The 18,874-nt window shown below is 42.5% G+C and overlaps 1 protein-coding gene across 1 annotated transcript in view; it reads left to right on the top strand.

Moving 5' to 3' along the window:
* The window catches only part of LOC146060726 (uncharacterized), a 147,283-nt gene that overhangs the window by 77,374 nt on the left and 51,035 nt on the right, over positions 1–18,874 (top strand). The window contains 5 exon segments of the mRNA XM_083174327.1: positions 1,985–2,103; positions 2,239–2,370; positions 2,950–3,060; positions 3,300–3,428; positions 9,915–10,037. Coding sequence (XP_083030453.1) covers positions 1,985–2,103; positions 2,239–2,370; positions 2,950–3,060; positions 3,300–3,428; positions 9,915–10,037 — 614 coding nt within the window.

The raw sequence follows: 18,874 nt of genomic DNA, 5'->3' as shown, positions 1-18,874 counted from the left end.
AATCGGAGAAAAGGATTTAACAGTAAGTACACAAATCCCTTTTTTCCACCTTTCCAGTTTAATTAAGTCACTTTGTAGTGTTTCCACATCCTCTCCTGAGTCAATTTCCTTACTCAATTTTGTGTTGTTCGCAAATATTGCAGTTTTACTCACTATGTCACTTCCAATATCATTAACAAATGTATTAAACAAGGTGGGTCCCAATATTGAACCTTGTGGGACTCCAATTTGGACCTTACCCCAGCTGGAATGTATGCCATTTACCACCAATTGTTCCTGATTACAATTACAAATTTTATCTCCTAACCCTAAATTACCCAGTTTCATTAATAACCTTTTATGAGGCAAAGTGTCAAAAGCTTTAGCGAAATCAAGCAGTATTACATCAACAGATTTCCCTAAGTCAAGCTCCCTACTGACTTCCTCATAGAGGCTAATTAAATTAGTCTGACATGATGTATTTTTGCCAAACCCATACTGAGCCTTATTTAGCACTTTCTCCTGTTCTAAGAAATTTTGTATACTATCTCTTATTATTCCTTCTAATATTTTCCCCACAATGGATGTAAGGCTGACCGGTCTATAATTTTCAGGGCTAGTTTTGCTACCTTTCTTCCATATTGGTACTATGTTAGCTATGCCCCAGTCCCTTGGTACCATCTCCGAGTTTATTGATTTCTTGAATATCAGGTATAACGGTAGTGCTATAACAGAACTCAATTATTTTAGTATCCATGGGTGTATTTATCCGGGCCAGGAGATTTTTTACTATTTAGGTTTTGTAATCTATTTTTGACTATTTCCTAATTCAAACATACAGTTTGGGAGCAATCAAGAGCCGAGCATTTAATTTGTGGGAGATCTTCGGAAGATTTTCCCTTGTAAATACGGAAGCAAAAAAATCATTGAATAATATGGTTTTCTCTTTTCCTTGTATTACCAGGGTACCCTTATTATTGTTTAGTGGCCCAATATTTTCCTTCCTTAACCGTTTCCCGTTTATATAACTGTATAATTTTTTTTGGATTAGATTTGCTATCTGCGGCTATTTTACATTCAGTCTCTAATTTAGCCATCTTGACTGAGTTTTTCTTATTACATTCTTTATATGCGGCAAATGATTTTGGTGTCCCATCTTGTTTAAACGTTTTGAATGCCTCCTTTTTTTAGCTATTTCACATTTGATTTTGCTGTTAAGCCACATCGGTTTCCTTTTGACATTTGTTCTTTTATTTACCGTAGGAATAAATTTCAGTGCCCTCCAGCAGTATTTTTTTTTTTAAGTTTGCCACCTATAGTAGTATCCATACCTCTAAATAATTCCTTCCGGTTTATATACTTTAAGGAATCCTCAATCTTACCAAAGTTTGCGTTTCTGAAATGTAAGGACCTAGTTGCACCAATATAATTATCTTTGTTAAAATCTAAATAAAATGTGATCACTGGTCCCCAATGTCTCCCTTATGGTTATGTCCCGTTGTTGCTTATAAAGAGATCCAGGATATTGTTATTTCTGGTTGGACTTTCAATAAATTTATACAAATAGTGGTCATTTAGGGCATCCAATAAAACATTTTCCTTAGCGGTACTACTTGACCTATCTTTCCAATTTATTTCTGGGTAGGTAAAGTCACCCATAATAATAATGGCCCCTAAGCTGGCCGCTTTTCCCACCTGTAGCAAGAGGTCTTTTTCCTCCTCCGTATTTATGTTGGGTGGTTTATAACCTATTGCTACTGTAATTTTTTTAACCCCTTTTAATATTATCTGTGATTTCTACCCACACCGATTCTACCGACTCCATCGTGCTCTTGTATATGTCCTCCCTTATGTATGTTTCTAAGGATGGTTTAACATATAAACATACCCCCCCTGTGGACCTAGTCTAGTTTTTAGGTTCTTGTAGGCTCAGACCTTGACTAATAACCTCTTCCTGAAAGGACCATGGATGGAATTAATGACCAATGTGTTTTCTTATATTTAGAAACCCCAAACAGGTTGTATGGTGATCACCTGCGGGAGCAGGTGGAGAAAAGTCTTCTAGCCTTTGAGACTGACGAGGCTTCTCGCAAAACAAAGCTTGTGATGGAGACGCAGCTAGAGGTCAGTAAGTCTGCAGAAAGCTGGGTCGGACATGTAGCACCGTACCGCTTGAGGTAACCTAAATATTCTCCCAATTAATGTCCTCAGTAAGTGCCCCAAGTGGAGTGTCCCAGAATCCTTTTCTTCCTCTCTCAGGGCTTAAATACGGTGGAGATACAGCAAAAGCCGAAGGAGTGTGAACAGACGAAAGAAGAAGAGCAGAGTAGATTACAGGAGATGGTAACGGAGGAGGACTGTGAGCCGTCGTCTGACAGAAACAGAGATGAGGTGAGTCGGGCACTTGCCAGGCTGCCACCTGCTGGCTGAATGTGTGTGGATAGGTTGGTGTGACACTGGGCCGCGGTGTGACGAATAGACTAATGCGGAGAAAGAGAAGATTCTGTACCACGTGCTCTGTAAGCAGCTGGGATTCCTTTCAAAGGTTCATCTAGAACTTAGAATAATTTTTCTAAAAGTGCATTAAAATAGTCCAGTAAAAAATCCAGTTTTGAGAGAGGACATCTGGGTATATGCAAAAAAGTGTTGCTCATCAGCCAAGCGGCCTGGGAGAATAGTCAGGAACGGTCTGTACACTGCTTGTAAGATCTTCTCTCCGTGTGTCCGCAGCACTGGAGTTCCTGTACGCTAGCACCTGTGCGTTCCTTTCAGCTGTATTACACTCCAAAGTGTTATCCCGTGACCTCCTTTTATTGTTGTAGACATCAGAGGGCTCACAGAGCACCGCAGCGCTGGTGCCCTTATTGTAGTGCACTTTTATGATGAGAAGACTGTTCATCCATTATCTTTTACACTGAAATGCTAATGCCAGGTGGTGCTCTAGAGCTGACGTATCTCCTCTCTCTTCAGAAGGAAGAGCCAAGCCAGGAGAAGGCTGTGGACTGTGTCTTTCAGATCGGGTTACAGGAAGAACCGATTCCGTCAAAAAAGAGGAAGAAATCTGCCTCTGAAGAATCTCCGGTAACAGAACCCAATAAATATAAGTAACGTGAAGTGCGACAGTGGGAGGGGAGGACGGCATAGAGACGGGTCACCGCTCAGTACATTATATAAGGGTCTTAGATCTTATATAGAGTCTGTACAGGCTGAACCAGAGGCTACTGAGTTAGAAGCGTCACTATGTCCATGGCAAGGGAATGTGCAATACGGAATAACCTTTTTCTATGAAATGTCCCAGAATGCTTTTCTCTGTCCATTAGGATTCAGGGTTGTTGGTGGACATATTGAGGGGGCAGGAGAATAGAGACCGGCAGGAGACAGAAGAGGAGTGGAGATTACAGGTGATGGTAACGGATGAGGACGATGAGACGTCACCTGGCAGTGATAAGGTGAGTCAGATGCTGACCAGTGCGCCACCTGCTGGCTGTATGTGTTAAGCTTTTGTAGGGGTTCAACTGTACTCGGACTCCTATAAAAATGCATGCAATGTTCTATTAAATGTTAGTCCTATGGCCGTGATGTTCACAATCTCAGTGGGACTTGTCCTGACACCCTGTGGTATACAGTTGTATTCAAAATTATTCAACCCCCAATGCTGTAAAGGGGTTTAGGGACTATAGTGTACATTTGGAATTGTATTCAGAATGAAATCCTACAAGGACGTTTTAAAGAACCAAATGCAACTAAAATGACATCAATTGTTTATATAACAAAGTAGTAAATGTTTATTTTGTGGTTTCTTCATTGCCACTATTATTCAACCCCTTAACCCCTTCACGACATTTGACGTATATATACGTCATGGTCGGGAAGTACTTCCCGACACATGACGTATATATACGTCATGACTTCTAACTGTCACTGCGTCTAGAGACGCAGTGACAGTTAGGTGATGTCTGCTGTCCCTGACAGCAGACATCCCCCCTCGCCGCCCAGGGGGGGCAGGGGTGCCCCCCCCGGTCGGCGATCGCTGTGATTGGCTGTTCAAATCTGAACAGCCATTCACAGCGTTTCCTGTGTTACCGGCGGCTAAGCCGCTCGGTAACACAGGGATCGGTGGTGATCGGTGCTGTCAAGTACAGCACCGATCACCTCCGATGTGCAGCCCCCCCTCCAACCCGCCGGGCACTCACCCGGCAGCAGCAGCAGCTCCCCCGGCTCCCCCGGAGCGTCTGAAGCGCACGCAGCGCTGACCTCCTCCCCCCTCCCCCCCGCAGCAGCAGCAGCAGCATCAAGCTGCAGAAAAAGTAAAAAAAATAAATATATGCACTGAAAAACTATATATATATATATATATATATATATATATATATATATATATATATATATATATATATATATATATACACACATATATATGTATGTGTGTGTGTGTGTGTGTGTGTGTATATACCGCACCGATCGCCAGCCCCCCCCCCCCTCCCACCCGGCAGCCCCCCTCCCTCCCACCCACCCGGCTGCCGCAGCACCAGCACCCCTCCCACCCCCCCGCCAGCCGCAGCGCCAGCCCCCCTCCCAAAGCTGGTGACTAAAATGGGGTCACTTGTGGGGGGGTTCCACTGTATTGGTGCTTCGGGGGTCTTGCTAATGCGACATAGCACCCACCATTCATTCCACCACCAAAAATCACTCCTTCCCTTCTGAGTCCTGCCATGCACCCAACTGGTATTTTTTGGTCACACGTGAGGCATTGCCGTACTCGGGAGAAATTGGGGCACAGATTTTGGGGTGCTTTGTCTCCTTCATTAATTGTGAAAATAAAAAATTTTGAGCCAGAACTGCATTTTTCTGTAAAAAATTACATTTTTTTACACAAAAATGCAGATCTGGCTCAAAATTTTTCATTTTCACAAGGAATGAAGGAGACAAAGCACCCCAAAATCTGTGCCCCAATTTCTCCCGAGTACGGCAATGCCTCATGTGTGACCAAAAAATACCAGTTGGGTGCATGGCAGGACTCAGAAGGGAAGGAGTGATTTTTGGATTTTGCAGCACAGATTCTGGTTGAATGACCCTCGAAACACCCATACAGTGGAACCCCCCCACAAGTGACCCCATTTTGCAAACTACACCCTTCAGGGAATTCATCAAGGGGTATAGTGTACATTTCAAACCCCCCGGGGTTTCACCAATTTTGATACAACTGAGCTGTGAAAATGAAAAATTAATTTTTTTTCATTTTCACTGCCCAGTTGTACCACAATTGGTGAAACCCCTGGGGGTTTGAAATGTACACTATACCCCTAGATGAATTCCCTGAAGGGTGTAGTTTGCAAAATGGGGTCACTTGTGGGGGGGTACCTAACTTTTAGCATCTTATGGTGCCTAGAAACCTACATTGTGCCTAAAAAATAATCTCATAAAAAGGAGGCTCCAAAATCAAGTAGGTGCTCCTTCTATTATGAAGCCTGTGGTTTGGTCACCGTGCACACTAGGGCCACATATAGGATATTTATGAAAACCAAAGAATTGGGGGAATCAATTTTTAGTCACATTTCTCTAGTAAAATCTACTGTGTTCCTTAGAAAAATGTATTAAAATTGCAAATCTGCAAAAAAAATGAAATTTTGAAATTTCACCTACACTTTCTTTTAATTCCTGTGAAACACCTAAAGGGTTAACAAACTTCCAAAATGCTGTTTTGAATACTGTGAGGGGTGCAGTTTTTGAAATGGCATCATTTATGGGGGTGTCTCACATACAAGTCACTCAAAGTCACATCATAACTGACCTGGTCCCTAAAAAAATCAGAGTTTGAAATTTTCTTGAAAATTTGAGAATTTGCTATTCATATTTTAAGCCTCCTAGTGTCCAAAAAAATGAAAATGAGGTTGAAATAATGATGGCAACATAAAGTAGACATATGGTCTATGTTAGTTATTCACTATTTTGAGTGGTAAGATTATTTGTCTCACAAGCAGAAAATTTAACATTTTGCAAATCGCAAAATTTTCCATTTTTTTACGACATTTTGGTATTTTTCACAAAAAAACACAGACTGTATCGACGAAAATTTACCACTAACTTGAAGTACAATGTGTCACGAGAAAACAATCTCAAAATCACTGGGATAAGTAAAAGCAAAAAAAAGTTATCCCCACTTAAGTGATACATGCCAGATTTGAAAAAAAGGGCTCTGTCAGGAAGGCAAAAACTGGCTCTGTCATGAAGGGGTTAAAGACTACCACTCTGAAGAAGAGAGGTTAATTCTGGTGTTTTCAATCAGGTATTGAAAACACCTGTGGATGTCACCGAGCACCAATCAAGCATAATAAGCACCAATTAGGCAGCTTTAAAATGACTGTGATACTCAGCTCCTTCTAGACATTTACTGGTGTGGTTACAACATGGTGAAGTCAAGATAATGGTCCAGGAAGACAAGAGAAGAGGTGATTTGTCTTCACAGGAAGGGCAATGGCTATAAGAAGATTGCAAAGAAGTTAAACATACCAAGAGACACCATAGGAAGCATCATTCGCAAATTCAAGGCAAAGGGCACTATTGAAATGCTACCTGGTCGTGGAAGAAAGAAGATCCTGACTTCGACTGCTGTGCGCTACCTGAAGCGTAGAGTGGATAAAAGTCCCCGTGTGACTGCTGAGGAACTGAAAAAAGATTTGTCAGATGTGGGTATAGAAGTTTCAGCTCAGACAATAAGGCGCACACTGCGTAATGAAGGTCTCCATGCCAGAACCCCCAGGCGCACTCCCTTGCTGTCTCCCAAGAATAAGAAGAGTCGACTGCAGTATGCCAAAAGTCATGTGGGCAAACCACAAAAGTTGTGGGATAGTGTTCTGTGGACTGATGAAACAAAATTAGAACTGTTTGGGCCCATGGATCAACGCTATGTTTGGAGGAGGAAGAACAAGGCATATGACGAAAAGAACACCTTGCCTACTGTGAAGCATGGCGGAGGGTCAATTATGCTTTGGGGCTGTTTTGCTTCTGCAGGTACAGGGAAGCTTCAGCGTGTACAAGGTACCATGAATTCTCTTCAGTACCAGGAGATATTGGATGAAAATGTGATGCAGTCCGTCACACACCTGAGGCTTGGGAGACGTTGGACCTTTCAACAGGACAATGATCCCAAGCATACCTCCAAGTCCACTAGAGCATGGTTGCAGAGGAAAGGCTGGAACATTTTGGAGTGGCCATCGCAGTCACCAGACTTAAATCCGATTGAGAACCTCTGGTGGGACTTAAAGAAAGCAGTTGCAGTGCGCAAGCCTAAGAATTTGACTGAACTGGAGGCTTTTGCCCATGAAGAATGGACGAAGATACCCGTAGATCACTGCAAGACACTTGTGTCAAGCTATGCTTCACGTTTAAAAGCTGTTATAACTGTAAAAGGATGTTGTACTAAGTACTAAGATTGAATGTCACTTGGGGGTTGAATAAAAACTAATAATGATGTGAGCACAGAAAAGACATTTGTGGTTATTTCATTATAAACTTAAGTTTATATTTCTCTGACCTACAAGTGCCTCTTTCATGTAAATGTAAGCAAGATGACTGAATGATCAAAATCAATGTCAAACTGGCCAAAACATTCAATTTCAGTGGGGGTTGAATAATTTTGAATACAACTGTAAATGCCTCCCGTATAAATCACCACGGGTGAACACTTGTAGTGAAGCCAATATCCTGATAAGTCAGGAATTATTAACAATTAGTTAGAGGGTCAATGTTTGAGGCTGAGTATGGAATAATGTAGTTATTGGATGTAGGGTGAACACTGTGCAATAAGAAAAGCCCCTTCAGTTGGCCGCATTAATGCAGCAAAGACATACCGGTTCTCCTGAGTTTTGTCATTGGTTACATTAACTATGGGCCCCAGTGTTTAAAAAATGATTCGCTGTGTGTGTGTGTGTATGTATGTATGTGTATATATATATATATATATATATATATATATATATATATATATATATATATATATATATATATATATATATATATATATATATATATATATGTATATGTGTGTGTAAATAAGTACCTGTGTTTGAAGACAGGTGGCATTGCTGAGGAAAGTTGGTATTCCTATCATGTATTACCATCTTTCAAACAACGCCATACGAAATTTCAGATTGATTCATAGGTTAGGTTTTTTCCCCATGACAATGCACCAGCTCCCTCATCCGGAATTCTTCTTTATTTCTATTCCCAAACCTTAAAACCCGGCTCGCGGGGAAAAAAATTCAGCTCAAAGGAGGAGACGGAAGCCCATTTGATTTTGAGAAATCATATTTTTTAGAGGGTTTAAAGAAATGGCAGGGACATCAGGAAAAGTGTATTGCCGTGAAAGGAGCTTTTATAATGAGCCGGGCTGTAGGTGCCACTATTGGCTAACAGATGTCACATGACCGGAAAATACTTAACCTGAAATAAAAACCCAGAGCAGAGCGCAGCGGTCATGAAAAAGGATATCCGGGTATATCCGAAACACGTGGATCATCAGCCAAGCGGCTCGGGGGAATCGGCAGGAATGGACTGTACCGCTATCTCCATGTATGTGCCGTGCCGGAGTTCCTGTACACCAGGGGTCGGGAACCAATGGCTCGCGAGCCAGGTGTGGCTCTTTTGATGATTGCATATGGCTCGCAGATAAAACAAAATATTCTCGAGGGGCGTGACCTGACTGGGGAAGCAGCAGGACGTGTATTTGCTGAGCTCCTGCTGCTGATCCCCCCTTAACGGCTATAACAACGAATTCTGGAGGCACCCCCACTCCAAACTACCCTGCCCTTACACCCCACTAACCTGAGCTGTGTGCTGTGGAGCCAGGAGGCCGCTCGGAGGCCTCTGCAGGTTGCGGCCTAGCTCATACCCTGAAGCCGCGGCCTAAATTTGTGACCGACCAAACGCCGGGCGCCATCTTGGAGGCTGCGGCCCCACTAACCCCGCCAGCCTTGCACCGGGACCTGACGCCGCAGAGGAGAACCGGGGGACACAGAATACTCCTACCCGCTCTTGCCTCCTCACACCAGACTGACAGACGCTGCGCTGCTCCCGGAGACAGAGCTGAGACGCAGCAAACCACAGACCGGACGCCATCTTGGGAGTTGCACCCCCACACACCCAGGCAGCCCCGCACAGTACCCTCAGCCCGACACCGCCGGGAAGGTAAGCGGGAAACCCACACCATACCCGCCCGACGCCACCCACCCCCACCCCATATGCCACCTTTAAACGCCGGATCCAGCAATAAAATAAAACGTTTGGAGGCGTTTTATACTGACATTTAGTTGAATTCAATTTTAAAATAAATTATATGGCTCTCACTGAAATAAATTTCCAAATATTTTGCTTTCATGGCTCTCTTAGTCAAAAAGGTTCCTGACCCCTGCTGTACACTAACGTCTGTACGTCCCTTTGAGCTGTATCACTCCCGAAGCTTTGTCCTGGGACCCCCTTCTTTTTTTTCTTTTCTTTTGAATCCTGCTATATTGTGGACCTGCGTGATGTGTTTTCAACCAACCGCCTCCAGCTTGGTATAATCGTAGAAATCATAATACGCATGCGGGGCAGAAATACAGTGGTAATTCGGGATCCAACTTCTAAGTGATAGCCGACTGTATTAGGTACAGGAACATCCTTTTTCCAAAGATACTGTGTAATGGAAGTGTTTTATTACACCTCTAAAAAGAGCGACTTTCAAATCCGCTGCTGACCCTGAAGGGTAAATCCACCTGTGTGAGATGGAATGGAAGTGCGATTAGATCGGCCTGACATCGCAGGACTCACCGAGAATAATGTGCGCGCTGTCGCGCTGGTGCCCTTATTGCACTGCACTTTTATGATGAGTAGACTTTTACACTGAAAAGCCAATGCCAGGTGGAGCTCCAGAGCTGACATATTTCCTCTTCCCTCAGAAGGAAGAGCCAAGCCAGGAGAAGGCTGAAGACCTTGTTGTGGGGAACGGGTCAGAGGAAGAGGAGGAACAGGCTCCATCTAAAAAGAAGATGAAGAAGAAATCTGCCCCTGAAATATCTCCGGTAACAGAACCCAATAAATATAAGTAACCCCTACGGGCGCTCCTCGCACCGTTGTAAGGGGCTCCGCCCTCTTAACCTGTGAGCGGCTTTACTGCGTGAAATATGGTTTGTGCTGGGGGGGGGGGGGGGTTGGGGAAATACTGCGGGTGACAGGGCTGCTGCTTCACCACACAGGGCCGGACTGTATTGTGGCTGGCAGTGGTGACCGTGCTGATGTGTGGGGCTGGCAAGGCTAAGGTCAGGGTGATGGCTGTCACCTCCAGCAACTGGTCGCTGGTCCTGCAATAATAATACAGTATAATGTTACATTACATGGGGGTGGGGGGGGGACTGGGGGCAGAGTGCCATGTACCTCACTAACCTTAGTAGTATTGGCTCCATTAGGGAGCTTGTTTGCACATCTGCACACTAATTAAATACGGTATTTTTAGGAAAGGCCCCAAATAATCTGATCAATGGAGGGGGTGCTGTTCCCAGCAGTCAAGTATACAATAATTTTTAGGACAAGAGAAAAAAGGGACTGTTGTGTGGGGGACGCACTAAGAAAACAAGGAATCATAAAATTTAACTTTTATTTATTAAATTATTAATATTCCCAAAATTTACTGTATGGGAATGGGATTAGCAGCGAAAAATAGGGGTTAAAAATCTTTTACATACAAACATACATTGTGCTCAAAGAAAGAAATAGTGTTTTAAAATCGTGTTTGAATCCAATTCGAAAAATGTTAGTTAAATTTCTGTCAGTGACGCTGTGCAACATGTAATTTCTCCCTCTGTGGGTAACCGTTTATGATGATGTAACAGGCTTCTGCTGGTATAGTGTGTCAATAAAGAATTTTATATACTATCCAATAAAGATCTCTGAAATGTTTTGTGTTTTATTGCTTTATGTTTATTTTTCCACCATTTGGTGCCACCTATTGGTGGTTGATCATATTGCATTCATTTCATCAGGTAAGGGTCTTGTTGGAAATGTCTTTATTTTTTACCATTTACTCATTTACCTACTGGTGGTAGATGGTAGAACACTGGTTTTCAGTTTAATTTACACAAAGGAATTTTATTATAACAGACACAAGATTTATCAGAGTAAGAAATAATTCTTGGATATTTTTTGGGAAGCAGAGTAATCGATTACACACAGGATCAGGGGTATCTGTATAGATATATGGGTACACTTAGGCAAATGTGCTACTCAGGTGTACTTATTTATTTATTAACAGTTTCTTATATAGCGCATACAGATTACGCAGCGCTTTACAGAGAATATATGAACATTCACATCAGTCCCTGCCCCAGTGGAGCTTACAATCTATTTTCCCTACCACATGCACACACACACAGGCATTCTAGGGTTAATTTGTTGGAAGCCAATTAACCTATCTGTATATTTTTGGGTTGTGGGAGGAAACCGGAGTACCCGGAGTAAACCCACGCAAGCACGGGGAGAATATACAAACTCCACACAGTTAGAGCCATGGTGGGAAATGAACCCATGACCTCAGCGCTGTGAGGCAGTAATGCTAACCATTACACCATCCGAGCTACTTATGCGCTCTGGTGGACATATTCTATATAATCTGTGGAAGACTTATCCCTTGCTGCTCTCGGATGTATTGATATTTGGCTGGTTGATGCCCAATAAAGGTCACTGTCTGTCTCACCCTAGGTGTGATATTCTAACACCTGGGAGGTCTAAATTGCGCACTATTTACACTGGCATCACATTATTTCTAATACATTTCAATAAACAAACATAACATTTCGATTAGGAACCAACACAAGCGTTTCGCTGACTTAATCAGCTTTATCAAGGCCAACCTGATTGCCCCAGCTGGCTTATATTTATTCATTGATAGCCCACCAATGGGAACACTGACCCTGTGTCATGTGTACATTGTGTCCAATCATGGGTCTGTTTTAATTCTGAGGTACCACCCCCTGGATTTAATCTATTCATGTCTGGAGGCTGACGTAGTCATGTGATTGCGCTCCTGCATCACGTGGTCGGCGTCCCGTGCCACGTGATCGGCGTCCGGTTGTAACATGGTCATCTTATTGAAGCATATTCGGGCTGATGACCATGTGACCGCCCTACGTCTATCTCCTACATATTCTCAGTGCGGTCATGTGACATAGACAATCACATGGTGCGACATGTGACTATCAGCCAATCACGGCATTCATCTATCTTTTACCAGGAAGTTATTGTATTTTTTGTCCCAGAGCCCCAACGCCGGAATCAGCATGATGTAAAACACTTATGGTTGGTATATTGATTATTTGGGATGTTCTTACACAAATAAAATCTGTCAATTAATATTTTTCATGTCTCCAATATCCTCCTTATTTGATGGATGGTTATAGATGTTTATATTTAAGTGGAAGAAACCAAAACTCCTATCAAATAGACAGCAAGCTGGGTGTAGTGCCCATTGTAATATAGCAACAAAAAAGGCCAACAAAATTTTAGCATGCATTAAAAGGGGCATGGAATCTAGGGACTCGAGAGTAATCATGCCACTGTATAAAGCATTGGTGAGACCGCACCTCGAATACGGTGTACAATTCTGGGCACCGCACTATAAAAAGGACATCATTGAATTAGAAAAAATCCAGAGATGAGCAACAAAGCTTATTAGGGGAATGGAGAACTTAAGCTACGAGGAAAGATTAAGCAACTTGGGACTTTTTACATTAGAAAAGAGACGCTTAAGGGGGGACATGTACAAATATATCAGGGGCCAATATAAGGAACGGTCACACACCCTCTTTTCTACTAGAAAGGAGTCTAGGACGCGAGGGCACGAGTATAGATTAGAAGAACAAAGATTTTGTTCAGCTAGAAGAAAAAATTTCTTTACAGTCAGAGCAGTCAAACTTTGGAACTCTCTTCCTGGAGAGGTGGTGTCGGCAGACACATTAAATACGTTCAAAATAAGGTTGGACAAACACTTATTGGTTAAAAACATCCATGGGTACATATGAGAAATATAATCTGTCAATCTTTTATAAACATCCTAGGTTGAACTAGATAGACGCAAGTCTTTTTTCAGCCTTACCTACTATGTAACTATGTAGTCATCCACCTCATTTCATATGGATAACCCACTGATAGAGTTTATATCAGGTTTAATAAGGTAATAATTGCCTATAGTTTCTTATATTCATGGGTGCTATTAAAATATCATGAATAATAAAGTGCAAGTGAGTGTGATTGAAAGCAGATTGGTGAATTGAAGAATGACACCTGGTGAAATATTGTATCAAAATAGCTTGATACGTGTATTGTGACTTTCATACATATGTTGTGTGTTATTCCAAAATGGAGTGAGAATGTGTCCATATAAATAGGTGCCAGGATTGAAAGTATGCTGAAGAATATTTTGAAAGTTTAGAAAAAATGAGTGGGGAAGTCTTTAAATGAAACCACTACAAATAGTGCCATAATAAAACAAAACAAACTTGTTGATAGTGTCGGTGCCTGGAACAGGGATTGAAAGAAAGAGGAAAGGAAGAAAGAAGAAAATTTATAAGATATAAAGTGGAGAATTATATATGAGTGAAGAAATCTAAATAACTTGTCCATAGTGCTATTATGTGTGTAAGAAAAACCTTTTTATTGAAAAAATTGATACCAAAATTCACTGATTCTGTGTGAAAGAGCAATATTTGAAGGGCTGTCCATTGATCGATTATCTATAATAAGATATTCAGGGAGGATCCATTATTGAACCATTCAAATTAAAAATCATATTCATTATGGATAGTGGGTTTCTGAGGGGTGAGGTTCTTTAAAGAGAAGGGGAGGGGGATTAATATAGGGGGAGCAAAAAAGAGAAAAAATATAATTTGTGTTATGCCATCTTTTGGTCATTAGTTCATATTATACTATATTTATGTATTGGTCATCATAGTTTTACGGGTCCATGGCAGGGCTCCTGGGTGGATTATATCCCATATCGGTGGTTATGGTAAGTATTCTTCTTAAGTTTTCTTGTTGAGTTTGTTTTTGTTTTTTTAAATAATTTTCTTGTTTGAATGTGATGGTTGATCCTTATGACATGACTAGGACTCCCCATCATCAAGAAAAAAAGAAAGAAGATTGGTGATATCACATCTCGCTTCACCACACCAAGGAATAATTGTATGTGTAACTGTCAGTTTGATTGAGTCTTTCTTTCAAAAAGAGGTTCTGAAAGAGAGGACTATCAAACAAAAAGAAGAAAGAAGCCTCCTGATATCAAGTTATCAGTCAGAGGAAGGATACATAGCTATTTGCTTCATTCAATCCTTTTGGAAAAAGACTATCGAGGAGGAAAATCATTTTAATCTCAAACTGTAATAATTGTCTGTCCAGGTCTCCACCTCGTATACCCAGTTGTATGTGTCTCATTCCAAAGGCTTTGAGGCCACTTAGATCTCCATTGTGTTCCAGCAAAAAGTGCTTTGCCACTGAGGTAAGATTTTTAAATTTCAGGGTGTCTGTTCAAGGATTCCGTATCGTTCCTACATGCTCCAAAATGCGGATCTTCAGAGGCCTGGATGTCTTCCCTATGTAGATTTTTCCACAAGGGCACTCCAAATGGTATACTGTGCCTACAGTCGTGCATATTATTAGATTTTGAATTTTCCAGACTTTGGAGTTCTTGTCAGTAAAGTCTTCTTTGGAGATCATGTATTTACATGCCTTACAGTGGCCACAGCTTTTTGAGCCTTTTTTATTAAATCTGGGTTCACATATTCGTGGTAGATGGCTTTGAACCAGGTGGTCCTTAATATTTCGTGATCTCCTCCAGCTTGTCTGTATCTTAGGTGGTAGGATTGTTTTGAGATCTTTATCTACCTTCAAAATGTCCCAATGTTTCTGGAGGATATGGTTAATTTCTTTCCAGTAGACATTGAAGGTACCCACAAATCTTATGGAGTCAGTATTGTTCTTAATTCTGGGTTTTAACAAAGTTTCATGAGGAAGGGCTTCAACCTGTTTAGTTGCTTTTTTTACAAGTCTGTTACTGTACCCTCTTCTTTTGAAACGGTCCTGTAGTTCTTGTTCCCACATTTGAAAAGTGTCAGGATCTGAGAAGTTCCGTTTTATTCTCATTAATTCCTCTTTCGGGATAGCTCTAATGGTGGAGGGTAGATGAGAACTTTCGGAGTGGAGAATGCTGTTTGTAGATGTTTTTTTACGATAGAGATCTGTGGAGATGGTGCCTTCCTCATTTATCCTAATTTTCAGATCAAGGAAGCTGATCTCTTTTTGATTCATCTCAGAGGTAAGTTTCAGGTTTAGTTGGTTGTTGTTTAAAATCGCCAGGAATTCTTTCAATGGTCCTAGTTCACCCTCCCACAGGAACAGGACATCATCAATGTATCTGAAATACATTAGAATGTTTTCCGTATACTTTTCCATGGCTTCATTAAACACCACTGCTTTCTCCCACCACCCCAGGTAGAGGTTGGCATAGGTAGGCACACAAGCCGTCCCCATAGCTGTCCCTCCTTCCTGGAAGTAGTGGGATTCCGGACACACAAAGAAATTTCTGGTAAGTATAAACTCCAGGAGTTCAAGAAGGAATTCATTAAAATCAGATCGAGTTCCCATGTTTAGGAAGTACAGTATCTGACTGCCTGCACACCCAGCTCATGATTGATGCTGGTGTACAGGCTCTCTACATCACAGGATACCAGCCGTACTCCAGAATTCACCGACATGTTCTGTAATTTAATCAATACGTCAGTTGTATCTTTGACATAAGATGGTAAAGAAATTACATGTTTTCTTAAGTGTTGGTCTACATAAATGCTTGCCTTTTCTGTCAGGCTCCCCATTCCTGACAGAATCGGTCTCCCTGCATGGCTGTATTTAATTTTGATACCTCCTCCTCTCCCTCTGGTCCCCTTTCCAATCCAGAGTATCTCTTTTTCTTCTTCATCCTCCTCTTCCCCTTCCTGATCTTTCTCCAAATTCTTGTCTGGTCTGATTTTGTCCTAAAAAAATCCTCCTGTGTTCTCTTAGGGAAGATTGATTATCATTATGTTCAGGGGGACAAAACAGATTTCTCTCTGAATCAATTCTTCAGGTGGAACACTAAACCTCGACAATTCATAAATAATACCATCATGTCCAATTATAGTAGTTCAGAGATGGAAACATCAGATGGGGATAACTCTGATAATCAATCTTCCCTAAGAGATCACAGGAGGATTTTTTAGGACAAAATCAGACCAGACACGAATTTGGAGAAAGATCAGGAAGGGGAAGAGGAGGATGAAGAAGAAAAAGAGATACTCTGGATTGGAAAGGGGACCAGAGGTAGAGGAGGAGGTATCAAAATTAAATACAGCCGTGCAAACATCAGTGGGAGAGGAATTAGACTCCTTACGAATCATTAATTTGACTGATAAAATAGTTACCAAAGATCAAGAAAAAATAAAGTAAGGGTCTGTCTTTTTCCCCAGCCTCTGATTTCAACCGTTTTGAGTGTGAGAAAGATCTCCAACTATTTACTAGAAAAATTCTTTTAAAGAAATTCTTCAGTAGAAAACCCTCAACAGAGGTTTTTAGTGAGCAAGATCAAGCCATTTTACAAATCTTGGAAGATCTTGAAAATGAAAACGAGGTCGAATCTGACACCTCCCCCAGTTTAATTCCTAACAGTAATAAGATAAAAAAAAGATCCACTTTCTTTCCAGACAGTCAAATCTGTCCTGCCGTACAGGTCTATCAGGAAATGGTATCCCAAGACCTAGATGACCTTATGAAAAAGAAGAAGAGATTGAAAGATAACATCAGCAAGCAGGAGAGATCAGCTCTGTCTGAAATTGCCAAATGGAACGATGTAATCGTAAAGGCGTCGGATAAAGGCGGCAATATAGTCCTCTGGCCTAGAACCATGTATTTAGAAGAGCTCAACAGACATGTAAATGACACCACCTGCTATAAAAAACTGATTTTCAATCCAAGCAATCTCTTCACATCACAGTACAACAGGATTGTACAGGCGGCCTTTAACAACAACATTATCTCCAAGAATGACTTTGAATTCCTCAAAATGAGAAAACCAAAAACCCCTACCCTGTATCTACTCCCTAAGATACATAAAAACGAAAGGAAACCTCCAGGGAGACCGATTCTGTCAGGAATGGGGAGCCTGACAGAAAAGGCAAGCATTTATGTAGACCAACACTTAAGAAAACATGTAATTTCTTTACCATCTTATGTCAAAGATACAACTGACGTATTGATTAAATTACAGAACATGTCGGTGAATCCTGGAGTATGCCTGGTATCCTGTGATGTAGAGAGCCTGTACACCAGCATCAATCATGAGCTGGGTGTGCAGGCAGTCAGATACTTCCTAAACATGGGAACTCAATCTGATTTTAATGAATGCCTTCTTGAACTCCTGGAGTTTATACTTACCAGAAATTTCTTTGTGTGTCAGGAATCCCACTACCTCCAGGTTAGAGGGACAGCTATGGGGACGGCTTGTGCGCCTACCTATGCCAACCTCTACCTGGGGTGGTGGGAGAAAGCAGTGGTGTTCCATGAAGCCATGGAAAAGTATACGGAAAACATTCTAATGTATTTCAGATACATTAATGATGTCCTGTTCCTGTGGGAGGGTCAGAGGCGTAGGGAGGGCGGAGCCACCGGAGCTCACGCTCCGGGCGCCGATTGGACGACTGGCGCCGCCGGCCCGCCCCCCCTCCGCAAATGTACAATACTAAATAGTACTAACGGCGGGCAGCATGTTCCGACGGGTGGCGTTTAATAGGGAACATCGGCCAGTCACACTCACACTGACTGTCAGCCCGCAGCCCCATCACCCGATTCTCTGGCAGCGGCACAGCGCTGTGTGCAGCCCCAGCGTCCGTGATGTCCTTCTGCGCATGCGCCGCTGCCAGCCTGTGCTTAAAAGCACAGGCTGATTTACAGCTCTAGGGTGCGCACGCACACAGCGCTCTGCCGAGTCTGATGTGTCTCAGCAGCAGCGTAAAGCACAGGCTGGCCGCGGCGCATGCGCAGAAGGACAACACGGACGCTGGGGCTGCACCGCTGCCGGAGAATCGGGTGATGGGGCTGCCAGTCAGTGTGAGTGTGACTGCCCGATGTTCCCTTACTATTGAAAGCCACCGTGTGGCACTGGTAGGCTTTGAGGAGTTTTTTCCTCCCTGGCCTCTGCTGCTGCCAAGGGCTCAGGCTGCCCTAGCAAAGCCCGGCCAGGCTCCAGCCCATTGATTGTGGGCCCACCCTCTTGAGTCCTGTGGCAGCCACTATGTGGCTGTCTCTGAGAAGCCCTAAATTGCCCCCATGGCCCCTGCTGCCCTAGCTGGGCCCTCCTATTTGGCCTGTTGTCCACCGGGAAGGCTGAGTGACACCGACACCACACAGGTGTCACTGGCTGCCTGTCACAGAGACCCCAGACAAAGCATGAAACCCCTGGCATCGAGCATGAAACCCTTAGCAACGAGCATGCAGGTAAGTGGCACTAATGTGGCATAATATGTAATAGGCAGTACGTTGTGTGTTATTATATAATGGGCATTACGGTGTTTGGTGTAATGGGCATTACTGTGTTTGGTATAGCGTGTAATGGGCATTACAGTGTTTGGTATAACATGTAATGGGCATTATGGTGTTTGGTATAACATGTAATGGGCATTATGGTGTTTGGTATAACATGTAATGGGCATTATGGTGTTTTGTATACTGTGTAATGGGCATTACGGGGTTTGGTATAATGTGTAATGGGCATTACGGGGTTTGGTATAATGTGTAATGGGCATTACGGGGTTTGGTATAATGTGTAATGGGCATTACGGGGTTT

Source organism: Crinia signifera, chromosome 1 (genome assembly GCF_055691185.1).
Source record: "Crinia signifera chromosome 1, ASM5569118v1, whole genome shotgun sequence".
Lineage (NCBI taxonomy): Eukaryota > Metazoa > Chordata > Amphibia > Anura > Myobatrachidae > Crinia > Crinia signifera.
The sequence above is the reverse complement of the archived record's forward strand: the minus strand, read 5'-3'. Positions and strand labels throughout refer to the sequence as shown.